At 31.6% G+C, this 20,335-nt stretch overlaps 1 protein-coding gene across 1 annotated transcript in view; it reads right to left on the bottom strand.

The window, feature by feature from the left end:
- LOC108745946 (facilitated trehalose transporter Tret1-2 homolog) overlaps positions 1-9,312 on the bottom strand; it is a 13,410-nt gene extending 4,098 nt beyond the window's left edge. Inside the window, exons 1-4 of the mRNA XM_018482376.1 lie at positions 8,766-9,312; positions 6,360-6,595; positions 6,125-6,278; positions 3,863-3,998 (exon numbers count right to left, since the gene is read on the bottom strand). Of these exons, the coding sequence (XP_018337878.1) occupies positions 3,863-3,998; positions 6,125-6,278; positions 6,360-6,376 (307 nt within the window). The 5' untranslated portion in view covers positions 6,377-6,595; positions 8,766-9,312. The remainder of the gene's footprint in view (positions 1-3,862; positions 3,999-6,124; positions 6,279-6,359; positions 6,596-8,765) is intronic.
- Positions 9,313-20,335: the final 11,023 nt, after the last annotated feature.

Here is a 20,335-nt window from a genome sequence, read left to right as displayed (position 1 = left end):
AACATAACTCAGATAGCATCTATTGGTTCATATACGTTTTATATACGTTTTCTAAACGTATCTAATGTTCTACAAACATATATTTAAGGAACGCATATAAAACCAACGTGTGCTACTGAGGAAGTTTATAAAAAAAAATACAAATAGCAAATGGACATCAAATAACATTTTAATAACGTCTTTAACGTAAATATGACGTCATAAAAAACGTCCCCTTACTACTTGGAACTATCCTATCCTTTCTTCTAATACCCTCTATGATCCTGACTCTTCTGCTTTCTAGACAAAAAGATAAAGAACTTAACGTACTTTTCTTGTCCGTTTAAGAAATTATGTATCATAAAAAGTTAACGAAATTGAAGTTTAAGCGCGACGTAAATGTCGATTTATGCATCAATGAGCGTAAATAACGGCGCATACATAGCTGCGCGCCGATCATAAAACTCTTACGAGCTTTGTTAAACCGTTATTATACATCGCAGGACATAACAGAGCAATTAACAGTCTATGTACGATCGTATAATGTACGATCGTATAATGTATCTATACACTATTATTGGACTGGGCGTAGGATGCTTTTGTTCTAAATGTTAAAAGTTTAACTCCCAACGACACGCTCGTAATCACGTATTATCATCGCGTACGTGATTATCGATACACGGTGCCTGCGCAGGAAATAAACGTACTGAAAATTCCTGTCGACGTCACAGGAAAAGCTGTTGAGTCAGATTACTCTCGCTTTATTATTCGGTAACTTAGGGGATAAGATTATAAGTACAGTGCTGCATACTTGAATTGAGACGAGATACAAGTTCCTTGCGTCCTTGCCGAGAATGAGAAAAGTTAACCCGTAACATAAAAATTTACATTTTATAATTAGAAGAGAGACTGAAATATACACAGAAAGCCTCCAAAGTGATAACTATTTCAACTCATACTCGAGAAAATAAAAACTTCAAATAATGGAAAACTTCAAACGATGGATGATTTTGTTATTGATCCCTCATTATTGGTATTCAATATATCGTTACGAAACTGTCATTACGGAATGCTCGTAGTACTAGCTATAATTAATGCAAATTGCAATTCCACTTCTTCCTATCCCAAGCTATCAGCATTCTCCGTGCATTACTACTGATTGCATTCGCGAGGAATGCAATCAGTATCGCACAGTGACCTGCTGTACATCAAGTTTGCCTTTTTATCGTGTTGCTTCCGCTTTAATGAAATTAAAGGGATTCTTTACACATACCTTTGTTACAGAAGAAAAATTTTACAGTTATGTCCAAGTTTAATCAGACAAATGCAGAACAGCTACGAGATTCACGGCTCAAGAAAAAAAGTTGCTGGATATAAAAAAGTGAAATGTAAATGAAACAAATTTATCATAAAATTTATACAGTTCATTGTTAATTTAACACATTGATGTCTAAATTTTTAATTTTGTTTTTTATTTTTCCTCATTAGATGTGAAACTTAGACTTACAAATCATGTTGTCTATTTATTATTATTACATCAGATTGTGACGTCAGAAGAAAAAGTACACAAAAAGATTTTTGCGAATTATATTTGAACAAAAATATTTTTCAATAAAAAACAACATTTGCAAACAATAGATTAGACTTATAAAACATATCAAAAACTATAGTTGTCTTAAGATTCTTATTGTTTAGATATAATTTTTTTGCTTCTGGAAGAAATTAAATCATATTTATTTCTATTATTATTAATACAGTTCATCATAAAAAGAAATAATAGCTTTAAGATAAGAATAATTTGAGGCTTTGTATTTATGTATTACTACTATCTTAAATTGTGACGTCAGAAGCGAGAAAATTTATAATAAAAATTTTTGCAAAATATTTTAATAAGGAAATATGTGTTTCCATAAAACAACAATCAATAGAATTGACTTATAAAATATATACAGAAGCTCTTCTTTTGTTTTATTAATTAATAAATAATAAAATTAATAAATAATCATATATTTGAATGACATAACAAAAACAAAATAAAGCTTATTTCATTTATTAATTAATAATGAACAAAAAGAGAATTAATTTTCTCGGCACATAAATTATATTTAATTATATTTTATAGATTCGATTTTATCGATTGTTGTTTTATTGAAACATATTTTTATTTAAAAATTTCCATATTTATTTTGTATAAATATTTATTATGTCATTTTCTCACTTCTGATATTACAATCCGAGATAATAGTAGTAAATAAACAGGAGTTTTAAATCATTCTTATTATAAAGCTTTAATTGTATTTCGTCAATGTACTGTATGTTCAATTTTCTATTAAAATCGATTTTGAGACACCAAGAATGCAATTTTACGATAAGCTTGAAAGCGATGCATTAATAACGCATGAGGCTGTAATGAAATATTTTAATGTGTTGACACGGCAATTTATAAATGATGCGAATACTGAAGCAAATATTGCCGCCTCCAATGATTGAATAATGAATCTTGGAACCTTTTTTTAGGAATCATCGATCAAACGAACCATCAAGCATTATAAAAGATGCGTGCAGTTACCAATAATCATTTGCGATATATGGCAAAATAAATTCTGAATTGTAATGGGAAAATTATTCGTACGAAAATCACCCACACACAAAAACCTCATGGCTCGTGATTTGATCTCATAATAAAACTCGTATATTTCATGTGTTCGTCAGCAAACTTTCAACGTACATTATATCCATATATTTTCAGAATAACTCCCATTCAATCGCCTTATGCAAAATCTTGTAGACAGAGATATGAAAAAGGGTTTCGTGTCATATCTCCGTCTCTAGTTTTGAAATAATCGAAAACTTTACAACATCAAATACTCTCGATGGTTTTGATAGTTTCATCATTAAACGCTGTTTTCTAATTGATTTTTTGTTATATGTTCTGAATTTTTAGTCTAATTTTTGGCCATCTTCTCTACATACGTAGCTTTCTTTCATATTTTATTGCTGTCTGTAAAATCAACGTAAAGATTAAGTCAATATTGAGAATTCTTGTGTGGCTTCGTATAAACTTTTATGCAAAACTTTTATGGTAGCAGTCGTACAGCCGCATTTGCAAACTGTAAAATGTATAATACGCTGAGCATCGCAAGTTTTATGACGTTGTAAAATATATTTTCACCCCGTACGTGGTAATATATCGCATTATGTGCCGACACTTGTTTTTTGCCATGTACACCGTACATATAAGATGGTAAATGTATTTTGCGCATTTTATATGCGATATGTACACAAGATAAATAAAAATGCATAAAGAAAACTATTAAAATTCATGTTTTAGCCAACGCTGTAGTTCTGCAGTTTTTTGCATTATAAAAAAGGTCATCCAACCGATTTCATTCATTTATGAAGGGTCGTAACGTTTTTCATGTAATCGGTTAATTATGGCATTGAGCTCACATACATAGGTTTTCAAACGGTATCCTTCCTGCACGAACTTGGTCTTGACACTCATTGGTAAAGAGACAAATCCAATTACCCAATGAGACAGTATGTAGGTCAGTTACAATATGCAGTTTGCAACAATCGGCGACACTTCATTTGCGCGAGGGTCGTGATAGTGCAACCTTGAACCTGCTTCTTGAACTCGCAAGGACTGTGAGATCTCTAATCTCACTCATAGAAATTACGTGTACAAAACTTCATCTTTCGATTCAATGTAAAACGTTCTGTGATATAAATCACTCAATTTATTTCAGAAACAAGATAAAAATTTATAAAAATTTTATATTTATTAAAAAATTAAAATCTACTATTTTATGTAAAATCCTTTAAAAATATTCTACCGTCTATCTCTTTATTAAGAACAAAATTGTTGAACATGCATTCTTACCTATCCAAGAACCAGTTTCGCGATCCACATGCAAGGTACTATTTTCTTCTGACAATTGTGGCAACAAAACTGCGCTGTAACCAATCGGTATACCGCCTCCCGTTGCCACCAATAATACTGCACCTGTGACTAAACACTGCAAATAATGCAATTGTTAATTACTTGATTGTGTTTGTCACAATTGTTATGCTATTATTTAGTAATACTTTATTCAACCGAATAGTAAATTAATGAACAAGTGCACGACCGCAATTAGCATATACTCCAATTGAATCAATAAATAGAGCTATAAATCTAAATAACTGAAAATAAAAAAAATAATAGTTATTTATTAAATGATTGATATGTGTAAGTTTAGACATGCGTAAGTTTTACTGAAAGATTAACGATCGTAAAGTACATATGTTTTCCGATTCTTTCGCTCGGTTTTTAAAAAAAAAAAACTGAAGTCACGAGAAAGAACTTTGGAACAGTTCTCAAACAGATACGCAGTCATGTACAAGAGCAAACTCTACCTAATCGTAAAGAGAATAAGAAACCTGTGGTTGACAACTAGCCAAGATTTACTACTGCTTCGCTGCTCCTTTTCTATAAAACTTAAATCGTTATTATATCGTGCAAAATTTGTTCTTTAGTGTACACGATGAATACACCAAATATTCGACTAAATGAATAAAAAATATATGTGAATGCGAATATGAATACAAATTTTTTTGTATTCGACGAGAAACGGATAATAAAAATTTTTCTATCCCATTGAAATAAATATTTCGCAAAAATAATTATGAATATTTTCGTTTTCGCACTCATTTCCACTCTAGTCCTAATTTACTTGTAAACATGATTATACAGAGAAGAAAATCAACGATACCCAAAATATCTGATGTGCAGCGCTCTATTTTATTGTATTCCTTCGCTCACAACAAATCAAAGATAAAGATTATATATTATTTCAAATAAACACTTATACAATATATATAAATTATATGTCATCTCAAGTAAAAACTTATTAATAAAAAAGGTATTGCCTTCTAAAATATTTTTCAAAATTTATAAATTTTTTCCAAATCTGAATATTACAATTTAGGTGACAAAAATAAATAAATTTTTTTTCTTTCGTTTAAAATCATCAAAATACTGGTTATAACTATAAGGGGGCAACGGTTACTTATTGAAGCTCTCTTTTTCAATACACTTTTTTTTTCATACTTTGAATATGAATATTTATAAAATATTCATAATTTTTTCATAAATAAATATTTTTGAAAACCCACACTTTTTTAATAAATATACGCAATTACTTTTTATATAAAAATTTTTAATAAATACAATTTATAACTCAATTACAAATGTTTGTCTACATTGGACATAATACAGTGCAGTTCTATAGATACTGATATAAGCTGCTGGAGGATATTTATACGTGCAATGTCCAGGTAAAATACGCATTAACAGAATTCTCACTGCTCGAGATATACAGATATGTATCTCGCAAAAAACAACAATTAACATATCATAAATAAAAAATGCAGACAAATGTATGAGTCTTTACTGAGAGAAGCGTACAATTTGACTTATTATTCTGCAATTGGCGCATTACAGAGAGATTGGAGAGACATAATTTATATTTTGTAGTGAACTTTGTATTTGTGCTTATTTTCCTAGACTTTAGAACTTTATATTTTGTTACAGAAATTGATATATTGAATTCAGTATTCAATTTTTTTTTAAAGAATATTTATATTGTTGATATGATGCACTGCGTTACATTTTTTCTCTGAAAAGATAAAACTAATAGAATAAAAAGAAAGCACAGGTGATGAAAAATAGTAGGTGTGTTGTGTTTGGTACTTTTCTATCTATTTTGAAACAGAAAAATGTTCTGGCACTAATCCAGAATATCTACGTTGATCTCGCATCGTTGAGCACGCATTGCGCTCCTGCAACGCTGCAAATTTTCTTCTGTGTTGCCAGTTTATTTATTATAGTTTAATTGTAAAAAAATTAATTAATAACAAACAAAAAATATATTACACACAATAAACTTTTGCAATAGTTTTTGATACGTTGAAGAATTTTTGAATTTCAAATCCACTATTATATGCTTTACTGTTTAATAATAAAAATAATAGATTATTAAAGAATTTTAAAAAATGTTAAATAATAGAATTTTATAAAATAATATTTTAAAAAATATGTAAAATTATCTCGTATATAAGCAACTTCATTACTTAATATAAAATGTTTAATCATATATCTCACCTGCGCGAGCACTCCTTTCGAATTTGATTGTACAGTCGATTCCTTCTCATTTAAAATTCTCTTATCATGTTTGACATTGTTGTTATTGTTGTTCTCGAGATCTAATGGACTGTCATTCATTGAAGTGTAGCCCATCATAGCACGCCCTTCCTCACTATAATTTCAGAAAATAAAAAATACAATTTTTTAACCTGTAAGCACAATTTTAAATTTTTCATTCCATATTATACATTACCTCAAATCGAGAGCCATATTGATTCAACTGAATCGTAATAGCTGAAATCCTTAAATATCTCTCTGATCAGTACCTCTGGTCACGAGATGAGCGCATCGATCACTATGTCTATCACCAGAAAGTTCTGATCACGTTCAACATCGCAATCCTGCTGTAGTTTTCGTTCCACATTATGTAACTCAAGAAATTCTTGAGATTTTAATCCTATCCTCATCCAGCAAGCATAAAAATTTCTTCTAAATCAAATCAATTAAATTTTTATGATGAGATTATTACATACTCAAACCTGTTTTAATATAAATGACGATAATTATTCATAAAGACTTGTTAAAAGTTTTATGATTATATTTGCAGTAGCGTCTCTTTTTAAAAATAAATATATTTTTAAAAACAAAGATATTCTCCGAGATACACACACCCAAACGAACTTTAACAATTACAAAAACATTATTGCAAGTGCAAATTAATTATTGAATTTGTATATTAAAAACAAAGAAGCTTATTTTATAAATGAGCGAGCGTCCTAAGCCTCGGTAGTTTAAAGGCTAAAGACGTTCGCATGGAATGTAAGAGATCCAGGTTCGACTCCCAGCCTTAATATCTTTCACAATAAGAATTAATTATTTACAAATTTTAATATGCCACTCAGCGTAATTAAGATCGTTCGAAGATGCGAAAAAGCGCAAAATTTGTTAAAAAGTATCAAAAATTACTAATCAATTTAACTCGTGATATTACTGCGGTAGTTTAATAGAATTGACTTTGCAAAACCAAAAAATTATTTCGACGCGCGTTTCAAAGGACTACATACGTAGTATATAAATTCACACAAAATCATAGAAACATTTAAGATCCAGCTAAACCGTTTAAAGTTTTGATTGCTATAGTTTGTGTATCATATGTACAGTTCTATAATATATTATATTATTTTTTATTTTTTAAATTTATGTTAATTATCAGAACAGAAAATTAATGTAGAATATATTTTTAAGATTATTGCTATATTTATTTAGATATTATACATTATATAAATTACGTGAAATTATTAAAATCATTATTTGAAACAGATAAAATGTTGTTATTCATTTAATGCTTTTATCTCTCTGTTTATTTCCATCTTACAATTAATTCATATCAGATTAATTTTTTTATATGTAAAATCTTTTTTTCATATCTTTTAATGGATCTTATTTATATTTCCAATTTTTTTGTTCAGCTGTGCAAAAAGCATAAAAGGGCCTTGATATCTTGTTATAGACTTTCAAAGAGTTCTAGGTAAATTACATGATAATTACATAATTATAATTATGTACAAAAAGACATATGTATAAACTTTTTTTATTACATAACGCAGATCTCCCAATAATCTGCGGCTCCAGACGATGTGACTAATATACGCCAACTGTATGTACATTCGCTAATTATTAGCCAACATTCATGTGGATAATTATACATGTCGTGTGTGTGTATGTAATATTTGCTAATTCTGGCGTATATTAGCCATGTCGTCTAAAGTTGCCTTTACTTCATATGCGTTTGAAACTTATGAAATATTCTGACATTTCTAACTTCCGACATTTAGTAGGCATAGATATACTGGCTTTTTAAAGTAAGAGTACGTATATTAACTGTATATATTATCTGCTTAATCATTATAACATTGAACATTGTTACAATAATAGAAACTTTTCGGTAAAGTCAAAGACGCCTGAAAAGTCATCGGTTTTGTACCTTTCGCTTTTTACTTTTTTGTAACATAAAAGGATACAATATAAATAGAATTTTATTTTATTGACAAAAATAGCATATTTATAAAGAATCACTATGTGTTTAAGTATATAGTAAATAAAGTTTCAAAAGAAATTCATGATTCTTAAGAGTAATTTTTAATCACGTTTGGGGCATTTAAAATTTAAATAAATATTTATTCAACGTTAAAGAAGCATAATAGTTTATTACTTCTTTAACATAAAATTATCATTTTATGTTTAACACTTATTTTTTTAACATAAAATTATATTTCTTTATATTTTACGCGTACCAAACAAGATTAAAAATTACTTTTAAGAATCATGAATTTCTCTTAAAATTGAAAATGAATTACTCTTAAAATTTAATTTACAATACAATTAAATAAATAATAATTTTAAATATTACAAATGTGCATTTTTTAAACAAATAATTCATAGACAATATTGCATTTATGTTGTATTCTTTTATTATAGGAAGATAAATAGCCAAGAGTAACATAAAAATGATTATTTCTTTTTCAAATACTGCTTTTGTTTTATGCGATCGCATAAATATCTTCCCTGGAGTTCTGTATGAAATAGAATATATATTCCAGAACTGAATGCGAAATGAATGAATATCGGAGAAAATAGAAAGAAGGAAGAGAAAACTTACGATCTGATTCAACTTTCTTTCTCTTGTCCGAGAATGTAAGTCACGTGGCGCCGCGACTTTACACGCGGATCGACTCATTCATCTCTCCGGAGAACATTGCACTCTCGTCTGCGGATCGTTCACAGTGTAAAGCACTTTTGCAGAAACTTCATCTCGTCCCGTCTGTCAACTTCTCGTTACTTCGGAACCGTCCAGGTAGAAGCAATCCTCACTTGGCAATCTTAGCTCCGTCTATCGTCTTGCGTGTAACGAGCAAACTTTGCGAAGATGCGAATGACAGAAACGTGAATAAGCGGCAACTGATTCCCCTCCTTTTACGATGACTAAGCCGAATTAAACAAAATGGTAGCGTCGATTACGGTATTGCGAAAGTCCAGCTATTGATTATAGTATCGATTATACTATTCGTTAAGACAGAACCTGCGCGGGAATGCTCTCTGACTTTCAACTACAAGCTAATAGCCTTGGTTTGTGTGTTTCCAGAGGTAATATAGTCTTTTGAATAATTAATTAAGTTGGAAGCGACGTCACCTTTAGGAACTGTCATCAGATCTATAAGCTGCTTAATGTTACATATACATATATACTAAGACTAAATAAACTTCGATGAACGAAAGTGTTGATTTCTCTTTCGATTTTATGTGTTCACTTTGGTGAAATCTTATTTACACACTGATAAAATTGTACGTTATAATATAGCACTACTGTACTTTCGCGTACAGTTGTTTGACGAGGAATTAAGTTCAATTTTATTAAATTCACATGTGCACATGAAAAGAACGGTTTTGTTGTAGTATCTAAAAATTTAGCCCCATTAGTATATTAGATACAGATCTAACTATTATGTTGGCTTATTAAAATAATTGCTTAAAACGTTTAAGCTGGTAGTTGTTAAAATCTCAAAACATTGTCATGCTTAAGTGTTCTACATAATTATTTATGATAACGTAGTTTTCAGATATTTGGTCTAATTTTTGAATCAGTAAAATCGTTCTTTCTTCATGTTCTTCCGATAATGAAGTCAAATCCAATCAAGCTCAATTCTACCTTATAATCTTTTTACAATTATAAACTTCATCGACTTTTGTTTTGATGCTTCTCTTCGGAATAAGCACTTTCACAGTATTCAAATCAGCATACTGATAATCAATGTTACATCGTTAAAACCGTGATCATAGGCCTTAATTTTCCTTTGAACTCACGCAGTTGAGAGGTAGTCATTCAATACTGTAGATATCTCTCTAATGATCCTTACTGAGTAATTACACAGTTACATACGTGCACAGTTACATAACAAGAACCGATAATTTTAGTGCCTCAACAGCACACAACGATAAGCAAATCATATTATAAATCCGGCTGACACGCATAAATAAATATTATATATCTAGCTTGCCTTACGAGTTACGCCGACTATACTGAATCAAACATTTGTTGAGGCTCGCTCTTATAGGCTCACTTTGATTAGGCCCCTTTTTCGACGATGACCACTGGTATCCATAATCCGCCATGAGGGCCTTGGCTCGCTGACCTCTGCGAGAAAATGTCTGGGGACTCTCTTTTCTCAATGGAGATAATAAGTGGAAGCTGGTTCGAGCGGAAGCACGCATCGTGCTTCAAATGGAGCATGATGCGTGTGTAAAATAGCAGGTATTCCGATATAATTTTAATATTTTCAAGAGATGCGTGAAAGAATTCAAATGATCGACCTGCTATTGATCCTATTGACTATTCTAACTAAAGAACTTTAATATAAGAAAAACACGATCTAATATTCGTCTTTGCGTTCTCTCTCTCTCTCTCTCTCTCTCTCTCTCTCTCTCTCTCTCTCTCTCTATCTGTAATATTTTTAAATCAAAATGGAATCTTTACATGTTTCCAACTTTCTATATACTTAATTATACAAAATATCAAAATTTTTAATAAAAATTATAAAAATTATTAAATCTTTTCTTCTCCTTAATATTTGCAATGATATAAACAAGATAAATAAAAGTAATGTATGCTTATCAACTGAACTTCGTTTATTAAAGCCGATTAGCTATATTGCAAACTTCACGATTAGCTGTACATTTCACGTGAGCGTTATCAGTATTATTAGCTATACATCTCACATGACACTGTTCTCATATAATATATCAGATATATCAGATATACAGATTAGAAATTTATATTTAAAAAATATGTTGACGCAATATATAAGCTTCTTACATTAAATTTTTAGATATCTACTTTAGCTAAAAAACTGTTTTTCCTGTGTGTTATTTCCGAAACACTTGTGATAACACACAAATTACCTAACAATAATAATTCATGATATCATGTGCACACATATCTGTGACACTTCATTTAAATTTCAAAAATGCGTACAACTTTTTTACTTTTGTAACAAACTTTGTCAGGTATTATATGAAATTCGTAAATAATAATATTATTTATTAAACTTTTATTTAAAAAATAAGAACTTTATTTAAAAAAATAAAATAAATTTATTTAAAAATAAAATAAATTTATTTAAAAAATATTTTTGACATTTTTGAATCTTTATTTTAAGAAACAATATATTTTTCTTTCATTCAATTCTTGCATGAATAGATATCACATCACAGATATTCTTTATTATATGTATACACGAAAAGAATAATTTTTATTAAAATATATAAAAATCTAGTCAAATATACAGATCTGAAATATAGTTACGTTGTATTATGTTAAAATAATTATAAAATAATTACATAGGATGCTCAAGCATGATAACATAAATACTGAAAATAGTTTTGACATTCTAATAACTTGTGTGTGTGTGTGTATGTGTGTGTGTGTGTGTTGTTGTTGTTGCTGCTTGAGCATTACATAATTATTTTGTGATAATCCTATAAAATTGCTTTCAAATCTATATCTCTAGCTAAATTTTTAGATACGTCAGCAAAGCCGATCTTCCTGTATATTATTTCAATCAAAACACTTGTGATAACGCGCAGATTGTTTAACAAGTTTACTTTGTTTCCGTGATGCTATGTGTATAATCTATGTTATTTTATTTGAGTTTCAGAAATAATTTCATTTTTATAAATATTTGATTTTTAACGGATAATATCTTATAAGCACTTATCATGTCTTGACAACGTCTCTTCGTTTTCCTTGTTTTGATGTATATATAATCGAACATACAAATGCAAACTATTATCTGTCTTCTGTGTGATATCTGTAAGGATATCTCGTAATTGGTACGTGCGATAAATTGGCTTTATAAAATATGCAATTAAAATGTACATTAAAAATTATGAGAAAATCTCTTATAACGATGATAAACAATTCCACCAGAAATAACGGAGATTGATGAAGGTGTTTACGTGCATTTCTCACAATAAACGCTCGACGTTGCTTTAACGATCTTTCGACGCCAAGATCGATTATTTGAATTAATTTATGTTAAATTAGCAATTGCTTGTCCTTTTATGGATTATCGCGTCCGTGTACAAGAAAGGGAAGATTAATTAATGTCAGATTAATTAATCTTATACAACGTAATGAAAGGTATTTAAGGTTCAGCAAGATCAAAGCCATACAATGGCGACTGAAAATAGAGAGGTATTGTATTTCCTATATCTGCCGAATACAAGGGGGTGGTTCCATATCCCCAGTAATTATGGGCCGTCGGCTATTTGGAAATTAGTCGCCTGTGTGTTACTCGCAGTGACAATCAACGCTAATTACAACCGCGAGCAATGAAATTATTTCAGAAATTCTTTAAATTAAATATTTCTTATAAATAAGACTGTTTTGATATAAATAAAAACAGTTCCTAATTATCTATCAACCATATTAAATCAACGATTTTTCAGAAAATTTTGTCTTTTTAAAAAATATTTAAACCTAAGAAACTTCAGTTTTATAGAAAGTTAACTGCAGAAAGTTTTGCGGAATAGTAAGATGGCAGAGAAAGTAAAATCTATCATTATTTCTAATAGTTTGTGCGATCAATACAGAACTTATACGTTACGCAAAGAGTAAATTGCTTTGCAGGGACGCTCCAACAGCGAAGAATGTAGATTAGTTAATTTAAGACAAGCTTTCTTGTTCTATTTATGTTTTAATTGGTGCTAAGGTGATCAAAAGAGAAAATCAAAGTTAATTAATCGAGTTTGTCAATGTAACAATTAATTGTAATCTATGAAATTAAAGCGGAAAAATCAAATAGCTTTTAATTTAAATGAATCGTTTATGTTGAATTATAATTATCTGGTAAAATTTCATGTTTGCATAATGAGTAAATTGCTAATTGCATGGATTATTTCATATTGTTTACGTATACAGAAATCCGAGTTTAACCGATTACATGTGGACAATGTTATTGCCTAATAATCTGTAATGCTAATTATTCTCCCGTTTACATGAAGCTATTGAAGTTATGTTTTCCTTGGTACAAAATCATTATTAAATTATTAAAGGGAGAAATTGTATATGTACATGTTTAAAATATTTAAAACATTATGTGCCGGCCATTTTGTTAATTATTGACCATACCGTAAAATATATAGTGCTGCGAAATATTACAACGTAAAACAATTTTGCATCTGTAATTTTACAATTGCTGTGTTCCGATAGATGCCCGACAAATGAATCCATAAGTGAGTATTGAGTGGACACAATCTTCAATTGCTGATATATCCGACAAAAGAGCCGATATGGCGCGACGCTCGTTTGAACAAAGTGTTATCTTTATAGTGCTATCAAGAATCAGCTAGCGTGGTGTCAAACGTTTGCCCATTAATGCCTGATAACCTTGACCCGATATTCGGATAACTCGTCGACAAGGCTAACGACTCAACCTGACAGATTACATCGAGACTACCTCGATTTATACATACGTGGCCACGCCAGTCGTTTGTATACATGCATAGTCGTTGATTCGCGGAGTACCTACCGAAAGTTTATGGTCCTTTACCTTCCTAAATTTATGGTCCAAGGTCTCGCGTCTACATGCCACTCACCAGTACAAATAAAAATGAAGTCGCGATAATAATTATGACAATTTTATCGCTATTCTCTGAAGTATAAATGTACACGTCACGATCAAACGTGCACATTTAATTCTTATCTTTGAATTACTTCAATATTATCGGAGCTCCTGAATACTACTACGACATTTTCCGTTTAACATACAAAATTAATACGCGTGTCTTTTAAGATTTTTTTATTTATTAATTATATATTCAAAATACAAATAAATTTGTACATTTAATTTTTTATTATGTCGTTCTCTTTACTTGAAAAGTGACACAACTAAAAAAATTAAACGTTTCTTAGAAAGGAGAAAAACTATTTTTCAAATTGACACAAAATTATTGACTAATCAAATAATATTGGTAAAAGAAATATTTTCTTAACATGATCAAATGTCATTTTTATCAATTTTATTTCACAACTCTTAAAAAGTCATAACTCACTTTTGATGACTGATAAAGCAATGTTTTCTTAACTCATTTATAATAATTTTAATGCAGGAATAGCACATCTGCATGCATTGACGCATTGCAGGCTCGTGTATATTTACATATGGTTTTTTAGGGCAAGTCGATCATCATTCGTAACTGTTGGAGCTTAAGAGCTTAGATTAGATAGCAGGAAGCGACGTACAATTTGACGGAGATCCTACTTCTATATCTCTTACGACCGAACTAGCGCAAGGCCGGCAGCGGTTTCTCGTCAGAATCATCTTGCCAAGAGAAATCTTTACTTCTTGCAGTCCGTTTTCTTTCGTAAAATCCATTCTTTCATTTTATCTTACTCGCTCTAACATGTGTCAGACTATGTGTGAACTGCGCAGCTTTAACTTATATACGCTATACATTGTTCGCTTTTATCACGCAACGTTCTGAATACTCGTATAAATCAACTCTCGAGAAAATACAGTATAGTCAAAATTAAAATTTTAGAACAATTCAAGATTCTATTATTTCTTCGAATATTCTTCATTTATATTTTTTAATATTAAACAAAATATTTTTGTTTTAAAATTAAATAATTATTGTATGATATTTAATATAAGAACATAAGGAAAAATAAATCCTGATTTACTTGATTAAAATTAAAAATTTTATTTGCTGTTCGCTTGTATAAAAAAATCAGAATTATTTATTTATATATTTCTGTCTTAGTATTTATCGTCGGATTCTGAAATAAATTTAGACGGCTCATCGGAAACTAGCATCTATTACTAGCATGATACGCGTTTTCCTGCACTATAATTTGCATCATGTGAGTAACATCTGCGAGAAATCTGTTACGAAGTAAAAATATGTTTACACGTTATTGGAGGAATCTCCTTTCATGTAGCTACATTTATCACAAATATATCATGGACTAAGTATAAAATTCAGCGTAGGAAGTATTTAAAGGTATTAAACAAAAGAGAAAGAAATTTGTCGAAGAAATGTGTGTGGATGAAAGGAAGTTATATAATACACACACACGCGCGCGCGCGCGCGCACACATATAATTTCTTTTGTAACAGTTTGCCTGCAATCATTATATAGATACTGTTGCATGTAAGTATACATATATGTGTGTTATGTATGCGCGCGCGCGCGTGTGTGTGTGTGTATAGATGTACACATATACATATATATGTGTATACAGTGTATACACATATATGTAATCATACATGTATAGATATATATGATTGCAGGCAAACTGCTGCAAGAGAAATTAATCCTGGGTTTGCCATTCTACACTTCTAGAGTTTCTTCTTTCCGTCTTCTCTATGTCTATACTTCCACATACCTATCGCGTATTTGCCAACGAGATATTATACTCGCGTTTGTCATACATTTACATAAATTATGAATAAATGCATGTGCATTAATAATTTAAGTTATTACGCAAAGCTGTATCTACGCTCGCACACTCATATAGGATTTAATTGGAAAAATAGCAAATATTTTCCATAAGAAAAGTATGAATAAAAATATTAAACCACTAGACTTTCTTCTTGCAATTTTACGAATAAATATTAAAAGTAAAATAAAATAACATTTTCTTTGTTGGATAATAAGATCTCTCATAGAACAATAAATATAGAAATATATTCTCCCAACTACTTAGATACTCTCAATTAATATTCTATAAAATATACTACAATATAAATATAACACTATTTAACACCCAAATTCTCTCGGAAGTGCTGTATAGAATATACCTCGAAAATTTTTTCGCTAAACACAATATGTGCAGAATTTGCACGACATGTCATTTTGCTATGTCAAGTAACTTTTGCCAAAGTGATTTTTTGTCAAACAGTATAATAAATTACAGTAATTACATTTGCACGTTCAATAAAGAAACATTTATTTGAATGAATAAATTTAAAATACGAGATTTGCTTATGATTTTTTTATCATAATTCATTTAAACTAATTCAAGTATTTTTAATTATATTAATCATAAGGGTTACATTTTGTTTCATTTATCCGTGCAACTAATCACTCATGTACTTTGAATGCGAGATATTGAAGACTCGATTGACTACCTCGAGAGCACATGTGTGACAATATCTCTTTTCTGAGTTCGCAGGCATTACAATCGTAACGCAAGAGTGATAACATGCAAATTCATATTACTACATATATCGTGCCAGGTTCCGCATCGCATTCCAACTACCGCTTCCGTTTGGTTCCACGTGCCATCGTCGTTTTGTTTCCAGAACGTGTGTGGCATAGAGCCAATGGGCTAGTCCGCAATCATATCGTCCGTAGAATATCAAATCATCCGGGAGTCTTCCCGCATCGAAACTAGAAATGCGTAAATCACAGTAAAACGAGTTGGACGCGGTTTCAGTGAATTTTGATATCCAATCGTCCGTCGACTCTCCGCGATAGACAGATTGCCGTCCGATATTACGTTTCACAAGTTGTACGCTCTATAAACTACGTCCCCGAAGCACCAGAAGTCGTCAAACAGCTATAAATCCATAACGTCGGTTATATGCTCGCGCGAATCGCCCATAAAGTGTCAGTATAGTCTCGACAGATAATGTGCATCCCTATCGGGGCGACCTTGGGGATCACGCTGGTCCATAAAACGTATAATGATCGACACCAAGAACGAGTGAGTGACGACACAAGATACCACCATCCATCACTACGGCTGACAATGCGTAAGAAATATCTGGAATCGGGCGTATGAGAGACTCGACCGAAAGGGGACCAGTCTACTGATAAATGGAGCTTGCGTTCGCAGAGCGAACATCCCCATTATCGTGGAAGATGGGGTTCGAACATACTTGGCAACATCGTCTCTGTGGAGAGTTCGCAGTGTCTGTAGATGTAGGGAGGCGACAGCTGCAACCGTTCTTAAGCACTTTAGCAAACAATAGCGTGGATCGAGGACGTAGGGGATGAGCGCGTGGCAAAGTGAGCTGAAAACGCGATACGTGGGAACACGAAGATAGGTGGACGACAGAGGTAATCGAGGACAGGTACGTGCTGTAACCTGTTCTAAATTCCGACGGGAAATGTGATCCGAAATGAAGCATCTCCCAGGGTTCTTACGTGCCTTGGCTTGAAAATAGGAGCAGCTCTTCCTCTGCTCGCGTCATAGAGACCAAAATGATCTTTGAACGGAAAAAAAAAAAAAGAGTAGAAGCAAAAGAGCAAAAAGGCACTGATGGAGTAGGTAAACATTTCTTCTTAGATATACTTAGCGAAGACGGCACTTTAACCGGAGAAAACGAAGCAGTGGGCGGGAAGACCTGACGTGTTCGCCCCGAAAAAGCTTCCTTTAGAGATGAAAATTCATGCTCGCGTGTCATTACGTAATATTCTACAACTAATGGTCGAATCATTCCTGAAACTACGAAAGCTGATTAAACCTTAATCGAAAGTGGCTTAAAACTCAATTAGAATTATTGTACGCGAGAGACGAATGGCATTTATATAGCTTCGGATACTCCTCGTAAAAAGGAATATTGTCCACACAAAAGCAATAAATCCCAAATTGATGAATTGGCTAACGGATAAATCGGATTGGTATGATAGCGTTCAGGCAAGCTGAGAGAGATTGCATCGTGGTGGAAGTTCGAAGCTTTCTAATCCATAAATAGAATCTCTAAATACAGTCTTCAAAAGAGGAGTAGTAGCCGCTGGAAATTCGATTGCCACTCGAGCAGATTGCGTCGTATTTGCGTGTTCGCTCGCATAAAGCATACACGCAAATGGAATATAGCATGTATGATAAAACACATAACTTCAACGGATAATATACATATATTTTTAGTATAATACATTCTCAGTTTGTCGACTTGGACGCGAATTTAAACTAACGAGAAATTTATGCGCTGCTTTGGACATTCTCGCAGTTAAAGTCACTGAATATGTATGCATAAGTAAACTTATGTCAATGAGATTCACGAAACTTTTGCGAATCCTTCCTTTTATGCATTCCTTGATCATTTTGAAAGTTAGTCAGTAAGGGCTATATATTAACTGCTCGTGCTTAGAGACAAAGAGATACCTTATCAAAACTTTAACTTGCGCAAATGTAACTAATTTAGTCGAAGTTATTGAAGCGTTTAAATGTAATTGAATTAGAATTTGTGTGTCTTAAATGCACAAGACGGAAAGAAAGAACCTATTGAACACAAATTAATAACATTGAGTTATAATTTTCTAATTAACAATATAACTCCTATTTAACAACATAATGTATAACAATATGTATTATATTACATTGTTGAGTAGAGAGTTATCAGGAAAAGTAACGTGTTATTTATAATGTTGTTATCGTTACTGTTATTTTCCATTTGCGAAAATGATAATATTAATGTAATTCTTTTTGTTAGTTTGTATGTTTAATAGGAAAAAATAAAAGACTGATGATCTTTTTATAAATGCAAAGAATTTGCAAGAATAAAAAAAATAATAGATATAAATATTCAATCCAATGTATTTCAAATGCAGCTGATTACATTGCATCCGCGCGCGCGCGCGTATCGGTTTTTTTATTCAATCTTCTACATTTATGTTTATTAATTGTTTATTTTCATTCTCCGTGTTAAAGAGAGTTTAATTTAAATAAAGATTTTAATTTAAGAATATCAAGCCGTACATACCGCAAAAGTCAGCAAATTTGTAATTCTGAATTTCTGCCATTTCTAACAGCAATATGCAAGGGTCACAATTTCTGTTATTATCATTTTATATTCAATGACTCTGCAAAATGTCAGACTTAAATACGGAACGTTCGCTGACACGAGAAAACGGAGAGATTTTCCACGTACGTACCGAACAATGAGCGCAACGAATCCCGACGGTAATCCGAAAGTTCAGATTCTGGCTTTCTTTATCCGGAATTAAACCACCGCTGGAAACGGTAACGAGGAAACACGTCCAGGTGATGGACAATGTAACTTGTCGGGTGAAACTACAGGAAAATTATTTGCCAAACTCTGTCTCTAAAGCGTAACACAGTGGAATTTTTGTGGTCATTGGTCAACGTCCGGTTCTCATCAAGTAAAATGCATACTCTAACTCTCCAGTATGAGTGTCACAACCGCACAGTTATGTATATCGCCGAGATATAAAGTGTACATGATGAACCTCTAGTATTTTAAAATGATAAGAAATAAAAATGAACAATAAATATGTCTGGATACTTTTATTATAAAGAACAATTAAAAGAGCTTTTTACAAAAAAATTATCAAACTTCCACATGAGCACCTTTAGTAGCTTCAGTAACGAAGAATATCGAGCAGATATTCCTACACTCCAAGTTCGCTGAAGAATGTCATTAGTTATGGTGCCAATAGCGACTACATCTTGGTTGCAAAAAACATTCACGTTTTATGTCTTGATAGATTAACTGTGTTTTGTACGTCTTTGATACCCTCAAAAAAAGAAATCCAGGAGAATGATTGAGAAACGAGGTGGTCAAAGGGTGGGACTCCCTCACTCAATTCAATGATCTGGAACAAATCATTGTAATGGTTACTCATGTGAAAGTTTGGCAATTTTTTATAAGGAACTTTTTTAGTTATTCTTTACAATAAAAGCATTCAGAAACATGTTAAGGTGTTTGCTTTTATTTTTCAACATACTTTATACAACAACGGCGCAACCCGTAATTAAAGGACGAATTAATTCTCAGCGGATTGCACTTCTTCCCATCGTCCTCGGAAACGCAGCAGTTACATTTTAGTCGAAAGTTCATCCAGTGAGTTTCTGTAACTAAAGATAATTACGCTTTGCCTCGTATCATTGGCAACGAAACCAATGAAGCCTCTCCGTGCCACTCGGATTCCGCGTGCTGGTCTCTCTATCTTCGCCAGATTAGATGTCACCGACCGTATCTCTCCTCCCTTCACGTGTTACGCAATTCCGAAGATTCACTTTTCCTTTTTTTATTGACTTTCCACCTACGACCCTCGAAACTTACAACGTTACCCTCTACCAAAGGAAATTTCTGCAAACGCGTATATAATGACCGAATATAATTAACTTTAGTTTCGATTAAACTGAAATTATATGTCATATTGCACAAAATATCTGAAAGCTCCTGTATTCCAAATGGC

This window comes from Trachymyrmex septentrionalis, unplaced genomic scaffold (assembly GCF_001594115.1).
Source record: "Trachymyrmex septentrionalis isolate Tsep2-gDNA-1 unplaced genomic scaffold, Tsep1.0 scaffold16, whole genome shotgun sequence".
In the NCBI taxonomy this organism is placed as follows: domain Eukaryota; kingdom Metazoa; phylum Arthropoda; class Insecta; order Hymenoptera; family Formicidae; genus Trachymyrmex; species Trachymyrmex septentrionalis.
Note: the sequence above shows the minus strand (reverse complement) of the source record. Positions and strands in the feature narration are given on the sequence as shown.